The following is a 21879-nucleotide window of genomic DNA, read 5'->3' on the forward strand; positions in this document are numbered from 1 at the left end:
CTGTGGCTGCTGGCCAGCAGTGAAGCTTACTGAGCCAAGTTGAGTAACAGATGATTGTAAACAGGAAGAAAAAACAAAACACAGAGAAAAAGCTGAGTAAATGAACATGTCACCTCTGGAAGGCCAAAATGCTCTCTATTTACTTGTGTACAGCATGTTTCTTTTAGGGCCAGAAATGTGGAAGTAGATCAGTCTGCACAAAAAGCAGTCAAAATACAGGAAAAATATACTACAGCTGCAACCCAAGCACTAGGATGTAAGGAGCAGCCTGTGCAATTTTAATTCAGCTCCCCTGTTCATATACATAATGAAGTAACCCATAAGACATTTTCCTCCTACAAAGTAGTCAGGAACTACTGAAAATACAATTATTCATTATCTTGGTGTATTTTCATTGTTCAATATGTATCCGTAGCCTTCACTTAATGCACACTGCTCTCATGTACTCTCGATTCAGGCTTATTTTTCTTTCTTTTCTCACAACTGTAGCAATGCTTCATACTGAAATTCAGAAAACAGGGTTTCTCTATCTTGGTTTATCTGGCTTGCCTGGTAGTAAATCAAAATTTGACAGCACAGCCTTTTCATCAAAGAGCAGTACTTTGATGGAGGATAGCATCAGCTCTGTTTCAGGAAGAAACTGTATCAGAAGTAAGTGTGGGAAACTACAGCATGACTGAGTTAATAATTTAAGACTTAAAAAAAAGTGTGAGGCTACAAATGTTTTACAGAACGGGTTAACCCTTAAATATCATGTCAGTGGATTATAGTGGCTACAGTTTATTTATCTGTATTGGAGGGAAGGCCTCAGTAGTGGTTGCAAGTACCAAACATGGATTATGATTAGTTTAAATTCCATAAGATGTATGTAACTTCAGTGTTTGCTAATTGACCTGGATATGCTACGTCTTTTATAAAAGCTTAGTAGACATTTTAGCAGTGCCTACATGCTGTCCATTCTCCAAATAAGGGCCATTTCTAGGTAACAGGCAGGCCTGCTGGTTGTGTTCTACTTTCTACAGGAAATCCTGAGAAAACTGTGTCCATTACAAAAGCCTTAAAGTGGTAATTTCCTTTCTTATTTTCTGTTTGATCTCCTAGTTCTGTAGGTATGACTATAACACATGCGCTGTTATTCCAATGGATTGTAAGTATTGCCTTTCCTTTTAATTTCAATTCATTGATTTGTTACATATTTAGATACCACTAAAATGCTGGCAGTGGACAAAGGTGAAGAATTTTAAGTATATATTCATAATCTAGCATGCAGGATGCATGCAGAATAGCACAAGAAAGTAAAAGGTGACATCTATCAGAAAAGCCAAGCATATGTGAAATTCCACAGCATGATGCTACAGGTTTTCTTCACGCTTATGCTACAGAGACATCTGTCATATGGTTTTGCCCACCAAGGTGCAGCACCCATCTTAGGTAAGATGCAGTAAAGGAGAATTAGGCTTCATGTATCGTGCCCTTTACTTGACGATATGCCACTGTATGTCAAGCCTTTAAAAAGAGCACAGGCACAGATACACCTTGTCATCTGATGTGAGTACTTTGATGGAGGATAACATCATCTTTGTTTCAGGAAGACCCAGCAGTAATAAGATGTTATTTCAGAATTTTATCTGCTTTTAATTAAGCAGAAGCTATGGATGCACAGAGACTCTTTGCCATTCTAAACAGTCTGTGTAGTTACTTCATGGCTGTTGAAATAAGTATCATTAAAACAAATACCGGTTTACCTGTATTGGTCCTGTCTGGTTTTGTGGATGTCGACGTCTAGTCTGTTTAATGAGCTGACAACAGATCTCATTTTGAAGTTCAGGATGCGTGAGGCAGATCTGCAAAGCACTCTGGGCCAAAGATACATGGTAGTCAATGGCAGGAGAGTCAACTGCAGCATTTATAAACAACTGGCAGGTCTAGAAATAAAATAATATGCAAGTTTACATACAAAAAGCTCCAACAAATCTTTTAGATGTTCTGCATATCAAAAATGTGCTTCAATTTAAGTCACAATTGGTCTGTTTACCTGTGAAAGGGAGGTGAAAAGGAACTGGAATGGATGAAAAGCTATAGAGAGACTTAAGACAAATATACCTCTCAAAAAAAAGCTTTTCAACTCTGTGTCTAATGGAGGGAACACTTGCAGGAATTGCAACAGTTGTGACATTAGGAAAGTTTATGGACATGTTGAATGTGCACAGCTTACCTCTGTGCAGGTCTTTAAAATGCAAGGTGGACAACTCACAATGGCAACCAGTGCAAAACACTTATGCTAGGAGTGAGCACAATGCAGTGGGACATGCACAGGTTAGAAAACAAGGGCTCAGAGCCACTTGTTTTACTTCTTGACTTTCACTGATGTACAACTGACTACATATAAACTTTCCTACTACTGCTGCTGTCTTAGGGAAGCCAGCTGTCAGTCATTTGTTATGCTGTATTAGCAAAAAGCTTCCTCATCACTCACTCTCTTTAGTCTACATGATAGCTCTCTTGGTCACAATAACTAAATTAATGTATAAAAACACTTCCTTAAAGATGAATACAGGCAAAATAGAAGATAGGAATGGAAGCCTAATCTTTCTTGTTTATCTGAAAATGTGTAAGTGTTCAAGGCCAGGCTGGATGGGGCACATGGGTGGCATCCCTGCCCATGGCAGGGGGGTTGAAACTAGGTGATCTTTAAGGTCCATTTCATCACAAGCCATTTTGTGATCCTATGTGTGGATGCATAGAACTAATCTTTATCACCAATGCAATATCTGAAACTGAACTTTTTGTTTCTAAATGAGTTTCCTAACTCACTTTTAAACTGATTTATACAACATTATAAAATATGACATAGAAGTCATACAAGTAATCTCTTATTTATTTTAGCTAAGTGTCTGTGGTCTGATATGTATTTCAGAAAGTGATTGCCAAATCGATATCAATTAATTCTCTCTTACATTTCCATGCTGCAGTACTGCTGAAAATAAGGTGGATCTACTTCTTTAAAGTGTGGCTGTAACTGAACATACGGTACTTGACTTGAATTCCTTTCCAGATCCTAACCCTTACATCCAAATTTTCGAGACTGTTAATGATGTATGGAATTTGGTCTTTGGACTTATGCAATCTCTGTGGAGAATGCTCATTTATCCAAACACCATGCTTACCAAATTGTAATTTCTTTCACTGTGTACAGAACAGCAAGAACCTGTTTTGTCTCTGTAACAGACTTTATTTATATCCTGGCGATTAGTTAACACTCAAGAGTAGTTCACCTGGGTGAGGGTAGGAGAGAGGAGAAAGAAGGTTAATGGAATTCCAGCACTTTCTGTCTCATAGGCATCAGCCACCTTTCTGGCCCTTCAGTGCAAAAGATACAAGGTCTTACCAGCACAGAAAAATTTTCAAGAAAGAAGCTGAAGCTAGACAGTTGATAAAAAGGCATTTACTGTGGTTTTACCTTAAATAATTTAATTGCTTCAGTTTGCAAAGCTTCTGATGGCAATGTTGTAAGAGGAGAAGCAATTCCTTCTTTGCTGTGGCAAAGGGTGGGATGTCTCCAAACCTGAGAAGCTGAACAGATAAAATATGTGCTTTCTGCAATTAATTCAGTACAGCAAGTTCAATTTTTTACTCATCATTTAATGAGAAATAAAATGTCAAACAATCAACTTAAATTCTATTTGCTTTTTTTAAAAAAATGCTTTCTTATCTTAAGACTGCAAGCATCAGATTTATAATTTAAAAGGCATTGTCTTCAACACAAGAACCCCTTAACACCTCATTAAATAGTGACTCAACATGAAGATATGTCCTGAATCTGTAATAGCTGAATGTCTCCTAAAACCTTATTAAGTAGACTAAGAAAGAAAGCAAATACCAATCTAACTATATATTCTATCAAGTGTTTACTCTTTTCACAAATGATCTTTGTTTTCTTGTCAGTACAGTATCTTTTTGCAGATTACTTTTTTGTTCTTCTAGATTCTGATACTTAATATTCTAAACTCCTCTATGTGTTAAGAGCTGAATCTACTAAAATACTTATCAGTTTTTGAGACTATGGATTCTTCCTTGCTATGTTTTTCACATCTGTAGACTGAACTATTTCATGATGTTCTGACATAGGTGCTTGAAATGAGACAGGCAGGCCATTTCAACAGAATTACTAGATTGAGTCTGTAAGAGCACATTTAAAGTACATAAATTTAGAATAAATTCAGTTTGTTTGATTCATCATTATTTATAATCCAAGAGAAGGATACTCTATTATGTATTTTGTAAGTATCTTCTGGATTCTTTGGGATCTAGTACATTATTTTCCTCAATTATGGCATTCATTGAATCACTTGTCTACCTGGGTACCTCTTTTCACAACACCTGTAAGAATGTAACTATCTTTGATTGATTTCAATTAGTTGTACTAGTGGCCCAATGTTCAAAAATTACTGTGGGTGCCAGAGACAGACGTGAAAAATGCAATCAAATGAACTTTGTTGTCTTAAGAAACCAGAGCAAAAATTATAATGTTTCTGGGTGTACTCTTTTGTTTTTGTTTTTAAGGAAAGTTCCCTCATTCCGAACTGCTGCATCCCTCCATACTGCACATATGCCTTAGACTAGCTGGACTGAGTATATCAATATCAAGAAGATAAATTGTTGAATTACAGTAATCCTTCCTCTCCCCACAATCTCTAACTTCTTTGTGCTTATCTATGCAGCGGGGCCAAGAAAGAGCCTCAGCAAGATGAAGCTTTTAAGATACTACATCAGTTTCTTTCTGCTGAAATTCACAGCTCCACCTCATGCTGGTAGTGGGACCTGGCTTCTAAGTTCTCGTAGCCGTATCTCAAATCATGATAATGAGTCTGTAGGATTGCAGGCTTTTGCTACAAACTGTGAGACTATGCAAAATCATAAAACTTCTCAGGACCAGATTCTTTATGAGGTTTTATGTGAGAATAATTATATGAGTAGGAGTTTGCAAGATGAATCCTAAATTTGCTGGCACAGAATGTCAGTGAGTTTGTCTGTAACTTCTGCTTGAATATTTTGAATTTGAAAAAGAGCTTCTTGCAGATCCAGCAAGCACAAGAAAACAGTATGTGGTGTTCTTCTTTTACAGCTACTACTTCATCTATTCATAGCAGCACAGGATGTGATGGATAGCCACTGTTTTGGGAATTAGTGTGACATCAAGGTGAACTGTCCCCAGAGATGAATTAAAAAGGTGCTGGAATCTTGCTTCTAGAGGCAGATTGAGGGGTATTTCCCTCTGAATAGACTTTGGCATTCAGAACTGGAACAGTTGCTCTAGCTAAATGGATTATACCAGAAACATGAATTCTGAAACTTCACTAAATAAAACCACTAAATATATATATATATATATTTTACAGAAAGCTTTGAAACACGAGGTCTATGGTCTTCTTTTAGGAAACGCTTCTTTCATGTAGCATAAGAGATCGGAATTTCAAAATGCAGTTCTATACGTAGTTGCGTTTAAAGCCCCCTACATCAAGTGGGAGTTGGGTATCTGTTAGCTTCTAAATAATTATCATCTGTTCTACAAATACTGTTCTAGATTTTGACCTAAAGTACAAATTCCATTCCTACTGATTTCAATATGCTATAGAAACAGGACCTTAGTAGTTGCATTTTTTATTGAATAGGAATAATTTTGTTAATGATTTTATTAATGGTATTTTAGATAAGAGATTCAAAGCCCTGTCAGGCTTGTTCAGAGTGTTTTACAGGGCACGTTAGTGTCTGTAATACTGTTTCACAGAGCAGATAGCTCTGCTGGAAAGTTAGCATAAATGTAACCTTAACAAAAAGGTTAACTGACCTGCCTTGTATAGACCAAAAAAATCTTGTAATGCATGTAAGCATTTACTAAAAACTCTCAGAATTATGCCTAAAACTTCAATTTGTCTATTTTTTATTACTTTTTTTTTAAATTTTTTTTTTTTTTTTACAATCTTAGGATAATTATTTTCTCAATATAACTGATATGTATGACAGTATGACAATATTAGTGTGTTGAAACAAAAAGTAACTTACTGGTATCACCTTCCATATTTAGCAATTTGCAAATAAGTTGTTCAAACTCAGACCCAACATTTACGTTGGTACTTCCAGCAGCAACCGTCAGATGATAAAGCCATGTGTCCTAAAGTAGAAAAATACACAGCAACTCACTCATTCATTCCACCAGACTTTTAAGAGCATTAAAATATACTGAACATCAAGTTTTAAAGGAATTAAGTCAGAAGTTGAATTGGTTTTGAAGGATTCAGCTGTGTTGGAAGTAGCTTTTTCACAAAGATTTTGCTTTCAACTTTAAACCAATTGCCATACGCTCCTGGTGAAGCACAAAGGAGTTGGCCTTTGTTTCACTTTCACATCCGTACTCATGGCCACTCCATGTTGCAAGCATTAAGTAAGGAAAATTGGACAAGGCTCTCTTCTGAAGCCTTTTACCCTCAGAAATCATGCCTAATTATCAGCGAGTTCTTCTTTTCTTCTTCAGAAAGCTAATGTAAGTGCTTTTTCATCACTGCCAGATCCTGCTAAACTGAGGAGTTAGGCCAAAAAGCAAAATGAGGTCTACAGGATTAGTCAGTACATAATAATGTAAGCAATAATAGCAATAGCAAATAAACAATAATAACGTTTTTAACCATCTCTCTCACTTCCCTACTGTTACTTCTAACAATGAAAACAGGTAACAATATACCAGAACTCTCTGGAAGATCTGCTAGAGGTCTATCTACGAGTTATTGCAGTGTGAGCAAAATTCTCAATTTACAGCATATTTAGTATTCTACACCACCACTTTATGTAGTATTTAAGCCTAAATATTTTTGGCTATTTCAAAAGGGATTATCAATGATAGCACTGGCTCACAGACTGATTGATGTTCATGAAACAGGTTATTTCTCTTTGTTTATTACATCAAACTACAAGCCGTATGGCTTGCAGATCCCCTTTCCCCTCATCTTTAGAAAATGTTGATATCACAGCACCACAGTCATAGACATGTCACTGAAACTCAATTAAAAAGTCCTTTCATTACCTTCTCATGCTTGGATCCTATAAGAAGGTAAGTTGGTCCTTGATCTTTGGGGTGGATAACAACAGTGTAATGTGTTGATAATAAACTGCGACCACTAGCTTCATAATCTTCATCAGAGTCACAGGACCTATCAACTTCTTCAACTTTGGCCTCAAAAAGCTTGATTTGACCAAGAGGAAACTGAAAGTAAATATTAGAAGTGGTCAGACAGCACATGTTTATTTCAGTGCATACTAATGTTATATTTCTTATTCTACAAACAGAAACAAACAAACAAAATCAAAACAAAACTAAAACATAAAGCTGGCATCAATACTCATTTATTCATTTTCACTCCTGCCATGTAATGCCAGATAAATGAGCTGTTGCAGACAAATGAATGATATGTGAATGATACGTGCCAAAGTCTGAAAGTGAGAATTTTTAAAATTCTTTTCCAGGTCTGCTTCTGTATCTAATTAATGTAATAAATGTCTGTTAGGGTGAGAGAAGTACGTTTTCAGAGTTTCCAGACCTGCTTCCAAGTAAAAATTCCTTGGGTCAAGTCTAGAGCCTTAATAATAGTCTTGTCATTTCAGAGGCCAGCGGTGTTGAAATACCTATTTTGTTCATGCTATGAATTCAAAAGGTAAATGTTTTGTGTAGCAGACCTTCTTAGTTTGCTTCATTCTGCAGTCCAATAGTTCGAAATATTTGAGACTTAAGCTGTATGTATAGTTATGATCACTTATCATGCAATATTTTGTATGAAATGCCATTCAAAAGGAAATTTTCCTAGAAGTATTTCATACTCATTATCAACAGGAAACCACAGCAAACATCCATCTTCATAACTGGGTGAAAGGACTGACAGAGGCTGACAGTACTTTCTGGCTATTTTACGTAAATGTTCCTCCCTTTCCATAGCACTACTGCTCTTCCTCTGGCCATTCATACATCATGATGTTCAAATGAGTCTGGTATTTAATGTTGCAGAGAAGAAGCCTTTACTATTGTTTTTGTATTGTTTGTGATGTCTACTAATGTTTACAGAGATTCAGCAGAAAGAGAGAGATGTTTCCCTTTGGCAGAATGATGGTTGGGCTCCAGAGCAACTAGCGTCTCATCTTATCTGTGCCATATTCTCGTACAAGCCTGAAGTAACTGGTCTTAACATATTAACAACAGTGAAAAGCAGATGAGGTTGACTCTTAGCTTCTCAGTAAAACTGTTTAAAAAATGAAAACCTGATAGTGGAGAGTAGCTGCCAAGCCTGACTCAATCTCAAGTGGGTTTCTTGAATCGTGATTTTATAAAGTGAGCAGTTGATATAATCATTTGAAGAAAACATCACACAATGGTGGCTCTATGTTTCAGTGTACTCCCTAGTAAGGATTAAAGATGCATGGTGTGATCTGTGTTTTCTGTGGCACTTCTGAAGCATTCAACTATTTGAACAAAGTAGATTCTGAGAATCGTGAGGTGCCATGGCATATAAAAATAGTCACAACCAATTTGTTCACTAAGTTGAACTAAAACACAATTGGCTGATTTTTTTTTATTTGCATTCCATTTTGAAATGCCACTTAAAAGGACTCCATTACTGTATTAACTACTGCAGATGGTGTAATTTTTTCCTGCACAGTCACATTCAGCTACAAGTATGTTTTTAATTAGCCAATTGTTTAACATTAGAAATGAACTAGCTCTGGGAAACTTTTCATACATAGTATTTTAAAAACACATTCTGCTTACAAAAGCTAAATGCTTATTCTGTTGCAAGCTAGTAAATTAGTTTCAATTTTGCCTTAGGAGAGATAGCAAAACTTGTTCCAAATGTTAGGGATATACTCATAAGGAACCAGCAAACTTCTTGGATGTTCCTGAAGGGCTTTTTTAAAAAAAAAAAAACAAACAAATCTTCAAAGGTAAATATGTGTAAATTCAGGTACATTAAACATAGAGATTTCTTCATTGGAGAAAAATGTAACTTAAATAAAGTAAGTGTAAAATGAGCTAGAGGTCAATACTCTAGTCATTTGATTCCCTAGCTCTGTACTGCACTTTTAAAAAGTAATTAAAATAAAATATTCTTATTGATGTTTAATGCCGTCTTATTGATACAGTAATAAGCTTCAGATGAATGTTTAAAAATGGATAAAAAACAAAAGGAGAACAAAGGATATAACTAGCTTTATAGAGAGACTACAGAGTAATGGGTCCAGTATGAATATTTGGATAGATCGGAAGTAACAAAGGGGATTTTATGTATTTTTTTTACCTGTTCTGGGTTTTAATGGCTCAGCAGAGTGTTAACATTTTTGTCAGTGCCAGCAGTCCTGACAGTTAGGTAATAAGGGCATGAATCAAATATTCATAACCTCAGGGATATTAAAAACAATTTTTGAAGGCTTTCTCAGAATCTTGTTCCTGACCCAACTGCATGAAAATGTGTTTCTTGATGACAAAACACAATGTCCTGAGAGCAAAAGGATGAGTCAAAACTGTTACTAGTAAGTGTCTTTTGTCCAGACTCAGCAGGTAATTATGACTGGAAATATTTGTGTCTGACAACATTCAGAAATGCAGGTAGCGAACTGAATACCAGGCTCAACAGGAAAGAGGTAGGTAGTGTTGTGAGGGTAACCAAAACTGACTGGACTCCATTTCTTTCTTTTCTTCCTTAAAAAGTATTTTCCGTAAGTTTCAGAAATCATTTTCTCTTCACTTTCTCCTGCCTTCTTTCATCTCTGTTTCTAACCATCTCATCAGTTGTAGACCACGAGCTCCTCTTCCTTTTCTGATGGGGAACTGGAAAGGATCCCCCCATGTGACATGCATCTGCAGAGCAGCAAACTCTCTGCACCCTGCTAGTCTCTGCCTTTCTTGTAGCAGTGTGGAGGCACAGTGACATACCAAAGAACAAGGTTCGGAAGACAATCAAGGGATAAAAAAAGTAATTTCTTGAATCTTGCAGTCACTGCCCACTGCAAACATAAAAAAAAGGGTCAACTTCTGGAAGTAAATGGCAACCAGATCTTTTCCAATCAGTCTCAAGCCTGACAGGGAGTCCTGAACCATCGGCAAATTAATGCCGACACTCACTTTGGCTAAGGGTAAGAAGATGCAGGATATTCATCATGTCTCACAGGAGAAGTAGACTTATGGGTGTGCCCATAGTGCTGTCTATTACATAGGAACCTTCCAAGTTGAGAATCTGTTAAGTCTAAATATCTGGTTATCAAGATAAAATGGGTTTATACTACCCAGGCCAACCTGTATCTTAATAAAGTCAAAACTTAGTTTTCAAAGTCTACTCACTCCAGTATGTATTCTTCCCTCACTGAGGAAACAAGTAAGGGACCTACCTTATCTTCTTGGTTACGGAAGTAATACAGAATTTTTCCAACGAGGGTACACCATACTCTTTTGGAGTATCCATGTTTCACCTGAAATTACAGAATATTAGGAACAAGCACAGTCAGAAAACGACTGACTACCTTTCACCGTCTAGACTTTGATGATTCTGTGAATAAATGACTTAGTTCAAATTTCTTTCCACATTATTAAACAAGTAATAAATTAAATTAAATTAAATTAAATTAAATTAAAACCACATAACTCTGTTAAAGGTATAAGATTTAAGGCATCTAAAGTCCAGATAAAGACCTAGAGCCCAGGAAAGAGTACGAGGTTTCACTTGGCTTTGGATCAAGCCTAAGGTAATGAAAGCTGAGGAAATGAAGAGAACTGAAAGAGAAAAAATCCTTTTATACAGTATTCTTATTATCTTGAAATAACCTGCCTCAATGAATAACACTTAAAAGGGATCACTAAATGGAAATAAATTAGATCAATTAGCTACTGCAACTTATGCATGTCTCAAAGTGCCATGCAAAACCAGGATACCTCTCAACTGCAAACGGAGAACTCAACAACTTTTAATGAATTGAAAAGCTGGAAAGAAAAAACAAAGCAAATCTCAAACAACCAGAAGAAATGCTTTTGGAAAAGTAAACTAGTTGGTAGTCTTCCTCAACTGTTCACTATGAAAAGTACAAGGAAAGCTAATACATGCCTGTTTTGCTTGCATTTATTGTAGAACCATTTTCATCTAGGTATTATTCTTAATAAATATGGAATTAGGCACATTTGGGGGAAGAAAAGTGTTCCTACCTTTGTAAGTAACCCTTTCATGGTTGGCTTGATTTCAGGCTGTATAAAAAGTGGACTAGCAGCCTGTATTTTAAGAACATTCTGTAGTACTTTGATCCATTCTTCTAAGATGTTTGGAGAATCTGCAGTCAGGTAGTATGTCCGTTTTTCTGTGGTCAGCTACGAAGTGGCAGAAGAGTTCTGAGCTTTAAGAACATTACACAATCCAACCCACAACTAGAGGGTTTTAACATATACTACCCAATGTAGTTTCACACTTTGGGGGGTTTATTTCTCCCAAATAACTGTGCATTAACAAAATGTTCAATGGCCAAGCAGACCAGACAGAAACAGTTTCTGAGACTCCTTCTGAAAGATTCTAGTATAGCAGAATTGATAAAACCTAATTTATCTCATTTCAAACAACTTCACGCAACCCTAATGTCTAGTCCCAATACCACTCTTTGTAGCAACACAGATAAGTATATGTTTATGCCTTTCTACCCCTCATTTTTATTGTTGAAATGACCCTTCGGTTTTAAGCAAAGGGCACTGATTAATTCCAAGACCACATTGGACTTCCAGTCCTACACTGACTGGGATGTTTTGGCGATGCAGGAAATAAAGACCCACTGAAAAACAGAGAGAGAAAAGCAGGCACCTGAATTGTTTGTTTTCCATCACCCCTTTCAATGTGGCTAGATGCATTTAACTCAATTTGACCTTGAGGTTTTCGAATTACATCACTCTGTATGGAAAAAATGGAACAGAATATTTTAAATCCATCAACAAACGGTGATAAATAATCATAGAACTCATTTAAGCATTAATCTTGTTAAATACTTCCTATTTACACATTGAGTACCTTATATGCTTGTTGAGGAACTGAGTCCTCTTACAGCTCAAACACCAGGAATACATTTCTTTTCATTCCGGCAGCCCTAAATTCTCAGTAAAAAAACGTCTAATACTAAACAGTAAATAGCTCTATGTACTTACTGGAGATTTGTAGTATAGTAATTCACCTCCTTTAAGCACAAACCATCGTCGTTTCCAGGTCTTCACTTTACCACCCATTTTTAACAGATATCCAGATTTTTCCAAAGGTTCCTGATTATTTAGAAGTTACATAAGAAGTAGTTAAGTACACCAATATACCTGTATGCCCCACAGATATAATTACACCACACACACAGATATTTGAACGACTTTTAAGCATGCTAAATAACAATTACAAAATTTTATGAGATTTTTGTTCCAAGGACAGCACTTTTGCAAGCATTAAGACAAATGCCATGCATGTGTGATAACTAATTAATATCCCTACTTACTGTTATAGTACATGAAGGAGAGTAAGTGATTTGCCCAGAACTATACAAAGGAACGAAGAACATAATGATTCCTGATTTTACTCTAATTATTTATATTAAACAAATAACAAAATTAATATAACCTATATACATCATTTTTCCCAAACTTTAGGGCCTGACCTACAGAACCAATATAACAGTGTAATTTAGAGCACTGCAAAGACATACGTTCAGTGTGTACGCCAGTAGAACAGAGTTCACAGTTTTGCTCTGTGAAGAAAGCTTAAAAGAAATTATTTTTGTCATCAGTCATTCAATCCACTTTTATGCAAAGACACTAACTACTAACACAGACCATTACAAAGCTCACAGAGACAGACCAATACCCTGTAATGGTTTGGTTTCTTTGACTGATCCTACTATGCTGTTTTGCTTAGGATTTCTCTAGTTTGCCTGAAGTCATTTTCCCCATATGAGGAAGCTACAGAAACTGATTACTGAGCACGTATTTCTACTGATGACTCCAGCTCCTTCAGTGGAAAGCCTTCCTATTTTTTTTTGAATATTCAGTTAATAATTTTAAGCTGATTTTAGTATTTGTATGCAATCTGATACCAGATCTGGTTCCAAGAAAAACTTAAGTGCTTTGAATCATCTTCGGGAGTTGTCTACCTACTTCCATGAACTTCCATTTACTTCCAGAAAGCTCAGAATTATCCTCCACCTTGTTTCAGTTATTGCAGTCTTATATGGTTACTTTATTGCTGATATATTTTGCTATTTGTACTCATAAGGCAGTCTGTGAGTTGACAAGAATGAATACAGGAATTTGGTTGTATTCTTTGAACAGAAATATACACACAGCACCACAGGTACACTTCTTTACAGAACTTCAGTACTTACATTTTTTCCATTATCAGTAGATGAGGAAGAGGTTTTAGGAAGTTTCTGCTCTGGCTCTGAACAGTCTGTATCTACTGAATATGCATCAGGAGGAATAGCATAGTCACTTTCTGAGGTCATGGAAGACAGAGACACACCTGAGTTAAAAGAGAGATGTTTCATTGTATTTTTATTTATTTTTTTACAACCAAATGAGGTCAGAACATCCATGCAGAAAGAATATCTGAGCAGGAGATACAGGCAAGCACAAGTATCTGCATAAATCCATTAGGAACTGAGCATTTTTTATAAAAATACCAGCATAACTAACTATTAGTACAATGCTAATAGCTATAATCCCATTTCTTCATAATTAATTGTTTACTTATGAATGAAACAAGAAGTAATTGTCTTCTATATATTATGACCTTCTGTTATATTACTACACCTTTTTTAGAGGAGGAAGTCAGTGCCCTATATTGCATTTATTCTGTACAAAACAAATATGGGATCTTTAATTAAACTAAGTAACTTTCTTCTTCCTCTTTCTATCATTTTCTCTAGTATCTAGATTTCCAATGCAAGTGCCTAGGTACTAAAAAGCCAGGCTCAACATCTGCTTTATGTTGAAGTTGTAGGTTACTGTCTTTGTTTTGCAATTAGTTTATTCTAATACTGAGATTTTCTAAAAGTCTGAATTTCAGATTTCAGGATTTTTTAAAAAGTTTATTAGCTTTACTCCTAGAGAAAAATACACCCTGTTTTAAATTCTAGTGAATGAGCAATAAAAAATCAAACTGCTCCATAATCATCATAGAAATAATGATTTTCAAACATGTCCTTTTGTAAAGTTTCACTTTCTGACCAATGTTCTTCTCTGAAAGGTTACCCTCCAAGACTGAAATGAAGATGTCATGTTTCCTTTGTTTCATTGATTTCTAAACTTATTTTCTGATTTGATTTTAAAAAATGCTTTTCTCATTTATTGTTTTGGCAAGCCACCTGGGCTTTCACGTCGGTTGTTCTCTTTTCATGTAAGATCTTTAATAACACATATGCAACAAGCCAATTATGCTCCTAGTCAAATCTGTGACTGCCTGGATTTTTAAACAATGTGATCTCATATGTATATATGTGTTTTGTGGTTAAGAAAACTTTCCATGCATGAATAAGTACAAAGGCTAGTTTTGAAGAAGGAAGTACAAAGGGAATGGCTCAATTTTATAGACATGATGTAAACTGTGGGTGAAATCAGCTATGAAATTAGCTGATTTACCTTTCCTATCGTGCAAACATGATGAGATGCATACTCAGGAACTATGGGTCCTTTTCACATTAGCGTGGCAGAACTGTAACTACTGCACTGGAAACGGGACCAACACAGACAAGCACTTTGATCTTTTCAGTTGGCATTACATAAAAAACAAGAGTTGCATGAGAAATCTAGTGAAGGACAAGACCCAGGCAGGGAAGGTTGCATGTCTTGGCCCTAAGAAAGCTGGCTGAGAGAGCTTTGCAGGTCAAAGACAGTTGTTCCTTCCTCGCAGAGCAGCAGGCAGACCTGGGAAATGAAACAGCCTTGATGGCATGTCTGGCTGGCACTGAAACACTCCTAGCAAATCAGCAGCTGTTTTTGCCTGCTCAAGGGTGATGTGAGTGGAACTTTAGCTCACTGGGATTTTAACATATATAACATGAACAACCAAATAATGCTATTTTGCATTGCTAAGCAATATATAACAGAGGATGTAAGTACTAGGATGTTAGATTGTAAACTACCTTGCTTTACCCAGTGAAGAAACCTTCTCAGGGAGGTAACAATGATACTGTCACCTAATGATAACATTGTGTCTTGCCATGTAGTGAAGCATGGTATTTTCATTTCGCAAATGGAAAACACGCGGTTAAGTACTGCTGTGAGATTTACCTCTGACAAAAGAACATTACTGGATTCAAATGTTTTAACTACATCTTTGCATAAAACAGTCGCTATAAAAAGGAAAGAAGTCCACCACTGCATGAGATGACCAAGTACTCTGCTGGGGGAACTTTCACACCTGCTTTCTAATCATGTTAAACTATTACTTTGTCTTATAAAAAGAGTATGTTTTTTTTTTTTGCTGCTAGCAGTTACTTTCTTCTAGGTCATTTTATGTACATGCAGTTAAAGGTTATAGGGAATAATTGGTGTGACAGAGCACAAGTAGATTGGGGTTTCTTCCTTTAAATGTAAAAGTCACTTTTTCCTCATGACAACAGCTAGACTAATGCCTTAAACCTCGATTTGAGATGTCCGTGCAATTTAACCAATAAATCAATTTCTAAGAAGATAAAGCACACTGTTCAGTTTTCCAAATTCCCCAGGAGTTAATTCTTCTTCTGTTTTTTGCCTACCTCGTTTCATAGCCCGAGGACTACTCGGGCCACTTCTGCTTCGAGAATCGGACTCAGAAGTCCTTGAGCTAGACCGAGAGCTGTCTTCTTCCTCAGATCCTGACGACTCATCTATAAATGGGCTGTTGCTTATTTGAGTTGCTTTCTGCAGAAATTAACAGAACATTCTTTGGTATCTTGCGTAAAAAGTATCAGTTCTTTCTTTCATACTGTGGCAGAGCTCTGATGGCTTTGTAATATTCAAAGCTGTTTTTGCTTGGGCTGTGAGTTTTGGCACACAAATATCAACATCAAACTGAATTCCCTGTCCTCTGTATCCTCAACCACCCCCACACTTTGAAACAGAAATCTGAGGCAAACTTAAGGGATGGGTCTTTCCAATCACAAAAAGCTGCCAGAAAAAAAAAAAAAAGCTGTGATAAATAAAAACAGTTTTGGCACTGACACAAAGACATTGCTATACACACACATGCTTTTAATTATGACATTGAACACCATGTGGCTCTTTTTAATAATTAACAAGTCTTTGGAAAAAATCAGCAAGGGACCTGAGAAAGACTGACCTGGGCTGGTAACAATTTATAAGGAGCAGTGGTTTTGTTTTTTTTCCCAGCTATTTGACATTTCCATTACTTCTGGGGTTCTATAACCTCTAACCATGATCTTATGACACATTTGGCATGGTATCCTCAAATGTGAAAAAGCAAGTTTTTGGATGTGAAGCCTTATGGTATTTAAACATGTCCTTTAAACAGTAATGCAGTTACCCCTTTCAAAGTGGTGTAGACAGGAGTGGTCATGTTCTTATATATCAGAGATGTGTATAATCCAGATACAGAGTATGATGTTAGTGAAACAGCACCTAAAAAAGCAACACATTGTATAAATGACCTTCCTAAGTTACACCCCCTCAATTTACCAAATTCTGATGTCTTTTTTTGCACTGTATAGCTCAGCTATGAAAACTGAACTAACTCCTGATTCTTCTGGATGTGAGATTTATAGCTTTTTGAAATTTACAATAAATTAATTGTAATCATGACCAATAACCCTTTTTAAAACTGAAAGTACAATCTTTCACCCTTGTATTTGGTATGGAATCTTCAAAATCAACCGCAGAGAAATCTGGTGTGAACAAAGTACAAATTCAGCACAAAGTAAAGAGGCAAAGTAATAGAAGGCAACAGAAAGATAACCAATGATTTTCCAGGTTTTAAATAGCAGGTAATTGAATCTTAGTATCTTAGAGGAACATGGGATATTCGGTCCTTTCTTACCAATAACTGGAAGAAGATAATTTTTGTTCATGAGACAATGAACAACTAAACCACTTACTTTTGTTAAGAGATTCCACGGTGAAAGCTTCAGACATCCTTAAGCCAGATTTGGCTACAGCATAAATTCTGCTTTCCTAACATAAAAAAAATGGATTTGATGGTAGACAATTAAAACACAATTACTTTTGTTCAGCCTCCCCATAGCCTCCTAGTCTTTGTGTTAATACATCCAAGTGATAATATGGTTGATAAAATGGTGTCATCAGTGGTGGCTGAAACATGCATCCATGTTTTATATGCCATACCCACCATACACACTGTGTGATTCAATCTTCTTTTTCTCAAAACGAAAAACTTCCTTGCATTCATTTAACTTCTTTTTAAATATACTATTATCAATGGCCAAAGAAGGTATAGCGAGAATATTTTTAATGGAAGATTGTATAGTTAAGAACAGAGACATGACATTATGGAGACAACTTTTCAATAGTTTTGTGTTAAAAAGCCAGAATATGAAAATCTACAATGGAAAAATATGTACTAAAATATATCAGCAGAAATAACGTTTTACTTTAACACATTACTCACCTCTGAATCACTAAATGGGAGTGTGGAACTGCAGAATCAGTGAGTATAGATGGAGCTAGTTTTGGATTTTGTGTTAGAAAATTAGTATCTATTTTAATTCCCTGACTGATGGCTTTAATTTTTTTTTTTCTGGAAAAAATGATCAGTAACTTCTGTAATCTGTAGTTGTTGTCTGTCAACATGTTGTTTAGATTGTGAGGGGTACAATGGTTATAGTAACAGCATTGACATCAGCACTTTTAAGTCTCTGTTCGTATTGAAATAAATAAATACACACATTCACAAGCATTACCTTGTTGGTTATACACAAAAAGATATATGCAACTTAGATGTGACATTAAAAAAAAAGGTCTTATCTACAAAAAAATGTTTTTCACTGGCTGAAATGCTGTACTTCATATCAAACTTGCTTCTGGATTTGTCCCTTTGACTTCAATTACAGTAACACCCTGTCTTGTCATCAAACAGAGAATGGGAAAGGTACAAGCAACAAAAAAACATAGAATAGAAGACTGAGAATGAGTTAGTTTCACTGTGAGGAAAAGTATCTAGAATTACTCTTACCCAGGAAGGAAATCGATGTAATGGTGGGGTTGGAGGTTTGTTACTAGCAGCTTTTTTTGTCGTATCACAGGGTTCCTGGGCTTCAGCATTTTGTACTTCAGTGCAGTCATAGGTAAACACTCCTTCATCACAGCCAATCTCCATTTTCTCTAAAATACCTGTATCTTCTCCATCCACCAGATCAATGTCTGTTTCCTGAGGTCTCCACGGACGTATCATGCTTATAGCATTTCTATTTTTACCAAACATTCTATCAGAGCTCAGCTGGGGCTGGCTTAAATGTTTTTTTGCCAATGCTGAATTTATACTGAACACATTAGGAGTCCGTAACTTTGGAGGTGGCAAATTTGAGGGAGAATCTGATAGTGTTGGATATTGAGATCCTGCAGAAGTTGCTAGGATTGGGTGTTTAGGAGTTAGAGCAGGGGTTAAAATTGGACTTGGGGTATTTGCCTCACTGGATGAGGATGAATAATCTAGCCTCTGAGACTGAAATTTCTTGTTCAGTTCATCTGAAGAACTATCTTGGTCTTTCTTCTTACTTGTGAAGTCTGAGTTGCACTTTCCACCTGGATTGTTCTGGCCTTTTCTTTGGGACCCTTGCTGCCAGGAGTACAACTTTTTGTGCTGAGTCCTCTGAACACCCAAACTCTCTTCTTCAAATAGAGAACTACTGTCATCGGAGGCTGTCAAATACATTTCACTTCCCACTCTACTGTACCTAGTGTTCTCTTCCGATGTGTGGCTTGAGAGAGTGGATGCACACCTGGATTTCATTCCTTTATTGTCTCCTCCATCCTCATCTGAGCTCCAGTCACTCCCTGTAGTGCAGGAGTTCTTTGACATGTCACTGTCCAAATCCTTGGATGAACAACTTGTTCTCACATTTTTGTTCTGCTCTGATCCTGAGGAACTTTGCTGCAATGACTTCTGACCTTTATTGCTTTCATGTGCAGGACCAGCAAAGGTAGTTTCCAGGATATCCTTCTCTAGAAGACAAATACAATGAACAGGAGAAAATTACTTTAGCAAATTTGACTGCTAAAGGATTTTGTCATTATGTCTGCAAATAGTAAGTAGGTAATCATTCCAAGTAAGCACATTTATTTTTTTTTCTGAATATTGTATGTAATAATCTGTAAAAAAGAAAAATTACAAAATTTTGAATGCAACTAAAGTTTTCATTTTCATCAGTATTTAAGAAAAAAATGCAACAGGCAATACTCCAAGTTTTAGCCAAACTAAATATGGCAATGAATGTACAGATGAGCAGAGTGGAGCCAAATGTTAAAGTAAACCAGATATGTATGAAAATAAAAACTAGAAAAAAGACAAAGCAATGGTTTAAGAGAGCATAAGCATTTAGCTGCTTTATTAATCTAGAGAAAATTAAAGCAGAGTAAAAGCTTGACAGAAAAGATTTACACTAACAAATCAAATATTCTCAGGATATCTACAGTGTTTATTTTCAGAAATTTATTCTGCAAGCTATTACCATATTCTCAGTGGAGCATGCTTAAGACACACAAGAGTGGCTCATAAAAATGCTTAGGGAAAGACGTGTTAAAAATAACTGTGCTTATGCTTTTCACTTTTACCTGGTTTTGCAAGAGAGAGCTATAGCTTGAAGCATGTCAGTGAGGCCTACGTGCTTCCCCTGAGTTAAAACATATGCTAGAACTAGGACTTTTCACACAGACACTTGGGAAAGTTAAATAGCTGTATGAAGTTAAAGTGGATTGGATAAGTAAGTATACAAAATAATAACGGGATCCGCATCAATTTCTGCTTTTCCACAGAATTCAACCTGTAATGCGGGATACCATGACTAACTGTGAAGAAAATTCAGAGGCCATAAATAGCACTGTGGGACTCAAATGAAAGATGAGAGCAGGAGCAACAGTCTCCTTCTTGGGCTTTTCATTGCTTAAGGAAAGCAGCAAGCTGCAATGGACTTGCTTATGCTTGTAACAGCATTAACAGCACATCAATTTGCTAGCATTACAGGACTTCAGGGCTTGTGGGGGCAATTGTACAAACTGTTGAGGGAGCTTTCTACTTATTTGGATAGGAAACAATAGTGCAAAAAGATGCCTGAGACTCTATTCTATTATTTCTGACCTTGATTGAAATAGTATCTTCTTGAATTAGGACATAAAACTATCACTGGGACACCAGTGGTAGCATAGATAAAACATACAGAAACCGGACTTAAATCAGACTGTACACAGGCATAAAAACCTAACAGCAGTCTCTGGGGGACTGGAACACCCAAAGTCCATATTCTACTGTGAAGCAAACCTGAACCACAGCAGTTTCTTTCCTGGGCAGCCAGAGCACCCACCAGCCATTGTATACTGCCAAGCAAAGTATCAGTGGTATTACTGAGATGCTAATGCCCAAAAGGATTTCTTCCTAGTAGTAGAGACTGACATTAAAGAAGGAGAAAGTTCTGCTACATAGTTGGAAAACAGCTGGTTTGGATCCACTTACATGCCACTTCAATTTTGGTTTCCCACCCGTGTTAGAATAAAATGACAGTAGGTGTGACTCAGTACCTAGTGTGTTTTTGCCTTCAGTGTAGTCTGACTCTTTTGATGAAGATTTGCTTATTTCTTCAAATTTAGGAGATGGTTGAGGACTTCTCGCTCTGTTTGAAAAGCATCCAAAAGTCAAACTACTTAGTCGCTGACATTCTCCAGGTTTTTGTGTTGAAGTAACAGATTTCTTGCCCGTAGCTTCTGAAGAACAGTAATTCAGCAATTATGCGTTAGTAGGTTTTGGATGACTGTAGTCAAATGTAATAGCTACAAAATTCTGATCAGAATTCTTATTCCCTGCAGACTGACATTCATTGGTTCATTAACAGTGCTAGAATAACAGTGATAAAATGAAGAAATGAAAGCAAACAGCTGACACAAACCCTGTCAAATCTTACTACTTGCAAAACCTTTTATGTAACACAAGGATACCAGTTCAGCCAGCAAAAAAAAAAGAGTTGTGCTTTGTTTGAATGTCTTTTTAATAAAAATTAAATTATTGCTTTGTTAACAACTTTATGTACAGTCACTCTGAAGTCAGGTAATTAATAGTCATTGAAATCTCTGATTTTATGGAATATTTCAATTATATGGATGCACAAATTAATAGGGTATAGTAAGAATTATGCTGTATATAGAGAAATGTTTCAAAAACTCGTACATTTACCTTGCAGTTTGGATTGTACTGTTTTCATCTCTTTGGTTTGCTTTTGGTTGATCAAGCGAAGGTTCTGATTTTCCACCTCTAACTAAAAACACATAAATTTAACCTCATCCATCAGTGAAACAGTTTTAAAAGTCATTATATCACTTAACATTTTCTCTGAATTTGTTTTCTTAAGGTGAAGCTATACAAATGCTAATCTCCAATTTACTTTGCTTAACGACAGTCTATGCATTTGTATTTTTTCAACAATAAAATTCCCTGCAATGATTATCTGCACAACTGCTTCCTCTGTTAAAATCATTCCCCCACCAAGCAAATCCAAGACACCTTTAAAAAGCCCAAATAATTAAGAAAAAGAGAAATCTCTTTAATAAAAGCAAAGGGCTAGAGTTACAAACCAACTCTTGTACCATTTGGCAAACCCAAGGGAAGGCAGAGGAATTGA

The 21879-nt window shown here is 36.3% G+C and overlaps 1 protein-coding gene and 1 long non-coding RNA gene across 8 annotated transcripts in view; one reads left to right on the forward strand and one right to left on the reverse strand.

Annotated features, from left to right (window-relative positions):
* The window catches only part of PLEKHH2 (pleckstrin homology, MyTH4 and FERM domain containing H2), a 61761-nt gene that overhangs the window by 13974 nt on the left and 25908 nt on the right, over positions 1–21879 (reverse strand). For 6 of the 7 annotated variants that reach the window (XR_011808217.1, XR_011808218.1, XM_005015282.6 and 3 more), the window contains 15 exons: positions 21435–21516; positions 20786–20968; positions 18228–19216; positions 17134–17209; positions 16566–16660; positions 15799–15943; positions 13426–13562; positions 12212–12322; positions 11874–11960; positions 11234–11392; positions 10426–10506; positions 7079–7258; positions 6064–6172; positions 3461–3573; positions 1746–1925 (listed from right to left, as the gene is read on the reverse strand). Coding sequence is in view for 5 of the 7 variants with exons in the window: in XM_005015282.6 (XP_005015339.1) it covers positions 1746–1925; positions 3461–3573; positions 6064–6172; positions 7079–7258; positions 10426–10506; positions 11234–11392; positions 11874–11960; positions 12212–12322; positions 13426–13562; positions 15799–15943; positions 16566–16660; positions 17134–17209; positions 18228–19216; positions 20786–20968; positions 21435–21516 (2727 nt within the window). In the remaining 2 variants the exon portion in view is untranslated. The remainder of the gene's footprint in view (positions 1–1745; positions 1926–3460; positions 3574–6063; positions 6173–7078; positions 7259–10425; positions 10507–11233; positions 11393–11873; positions 11961–12211; positions 12323–13425; positions 13563–15798; positions 15944–16565; positions 16661–17133; positions 17210–18227; positions 19217–20785; positions 20969–21434; positions 21517–21879) is intronic. The other variant, XM_027454110.3, reaches the window with a different exon arrangement.
* The window catches only part of LOC119716316 (uncharacterized), a 38584-nt gene that overhangs the window by 13718 nt on the left and 2987 nt on the right, over positions 1–21879 (forward strand). The window lies entirely within an intron of this gene.

The sequence above is a fragment of the Anas platyrhynchos genome, chromosome 3 (assembly GCF_047663525.1).
Source record: "Anas platyrhynchos isolate ZD024472 breed Pekin duck chromosome 3, IASCAAS_PekinDuck_T2T, whole genome shotgun sequence".
Classification (NCBI taxonomy): Eukaryota; Metazoa; Chordata; class Aves; order Anseriformes; family Anatidae; genus Anas; species Anas platyrhynchos.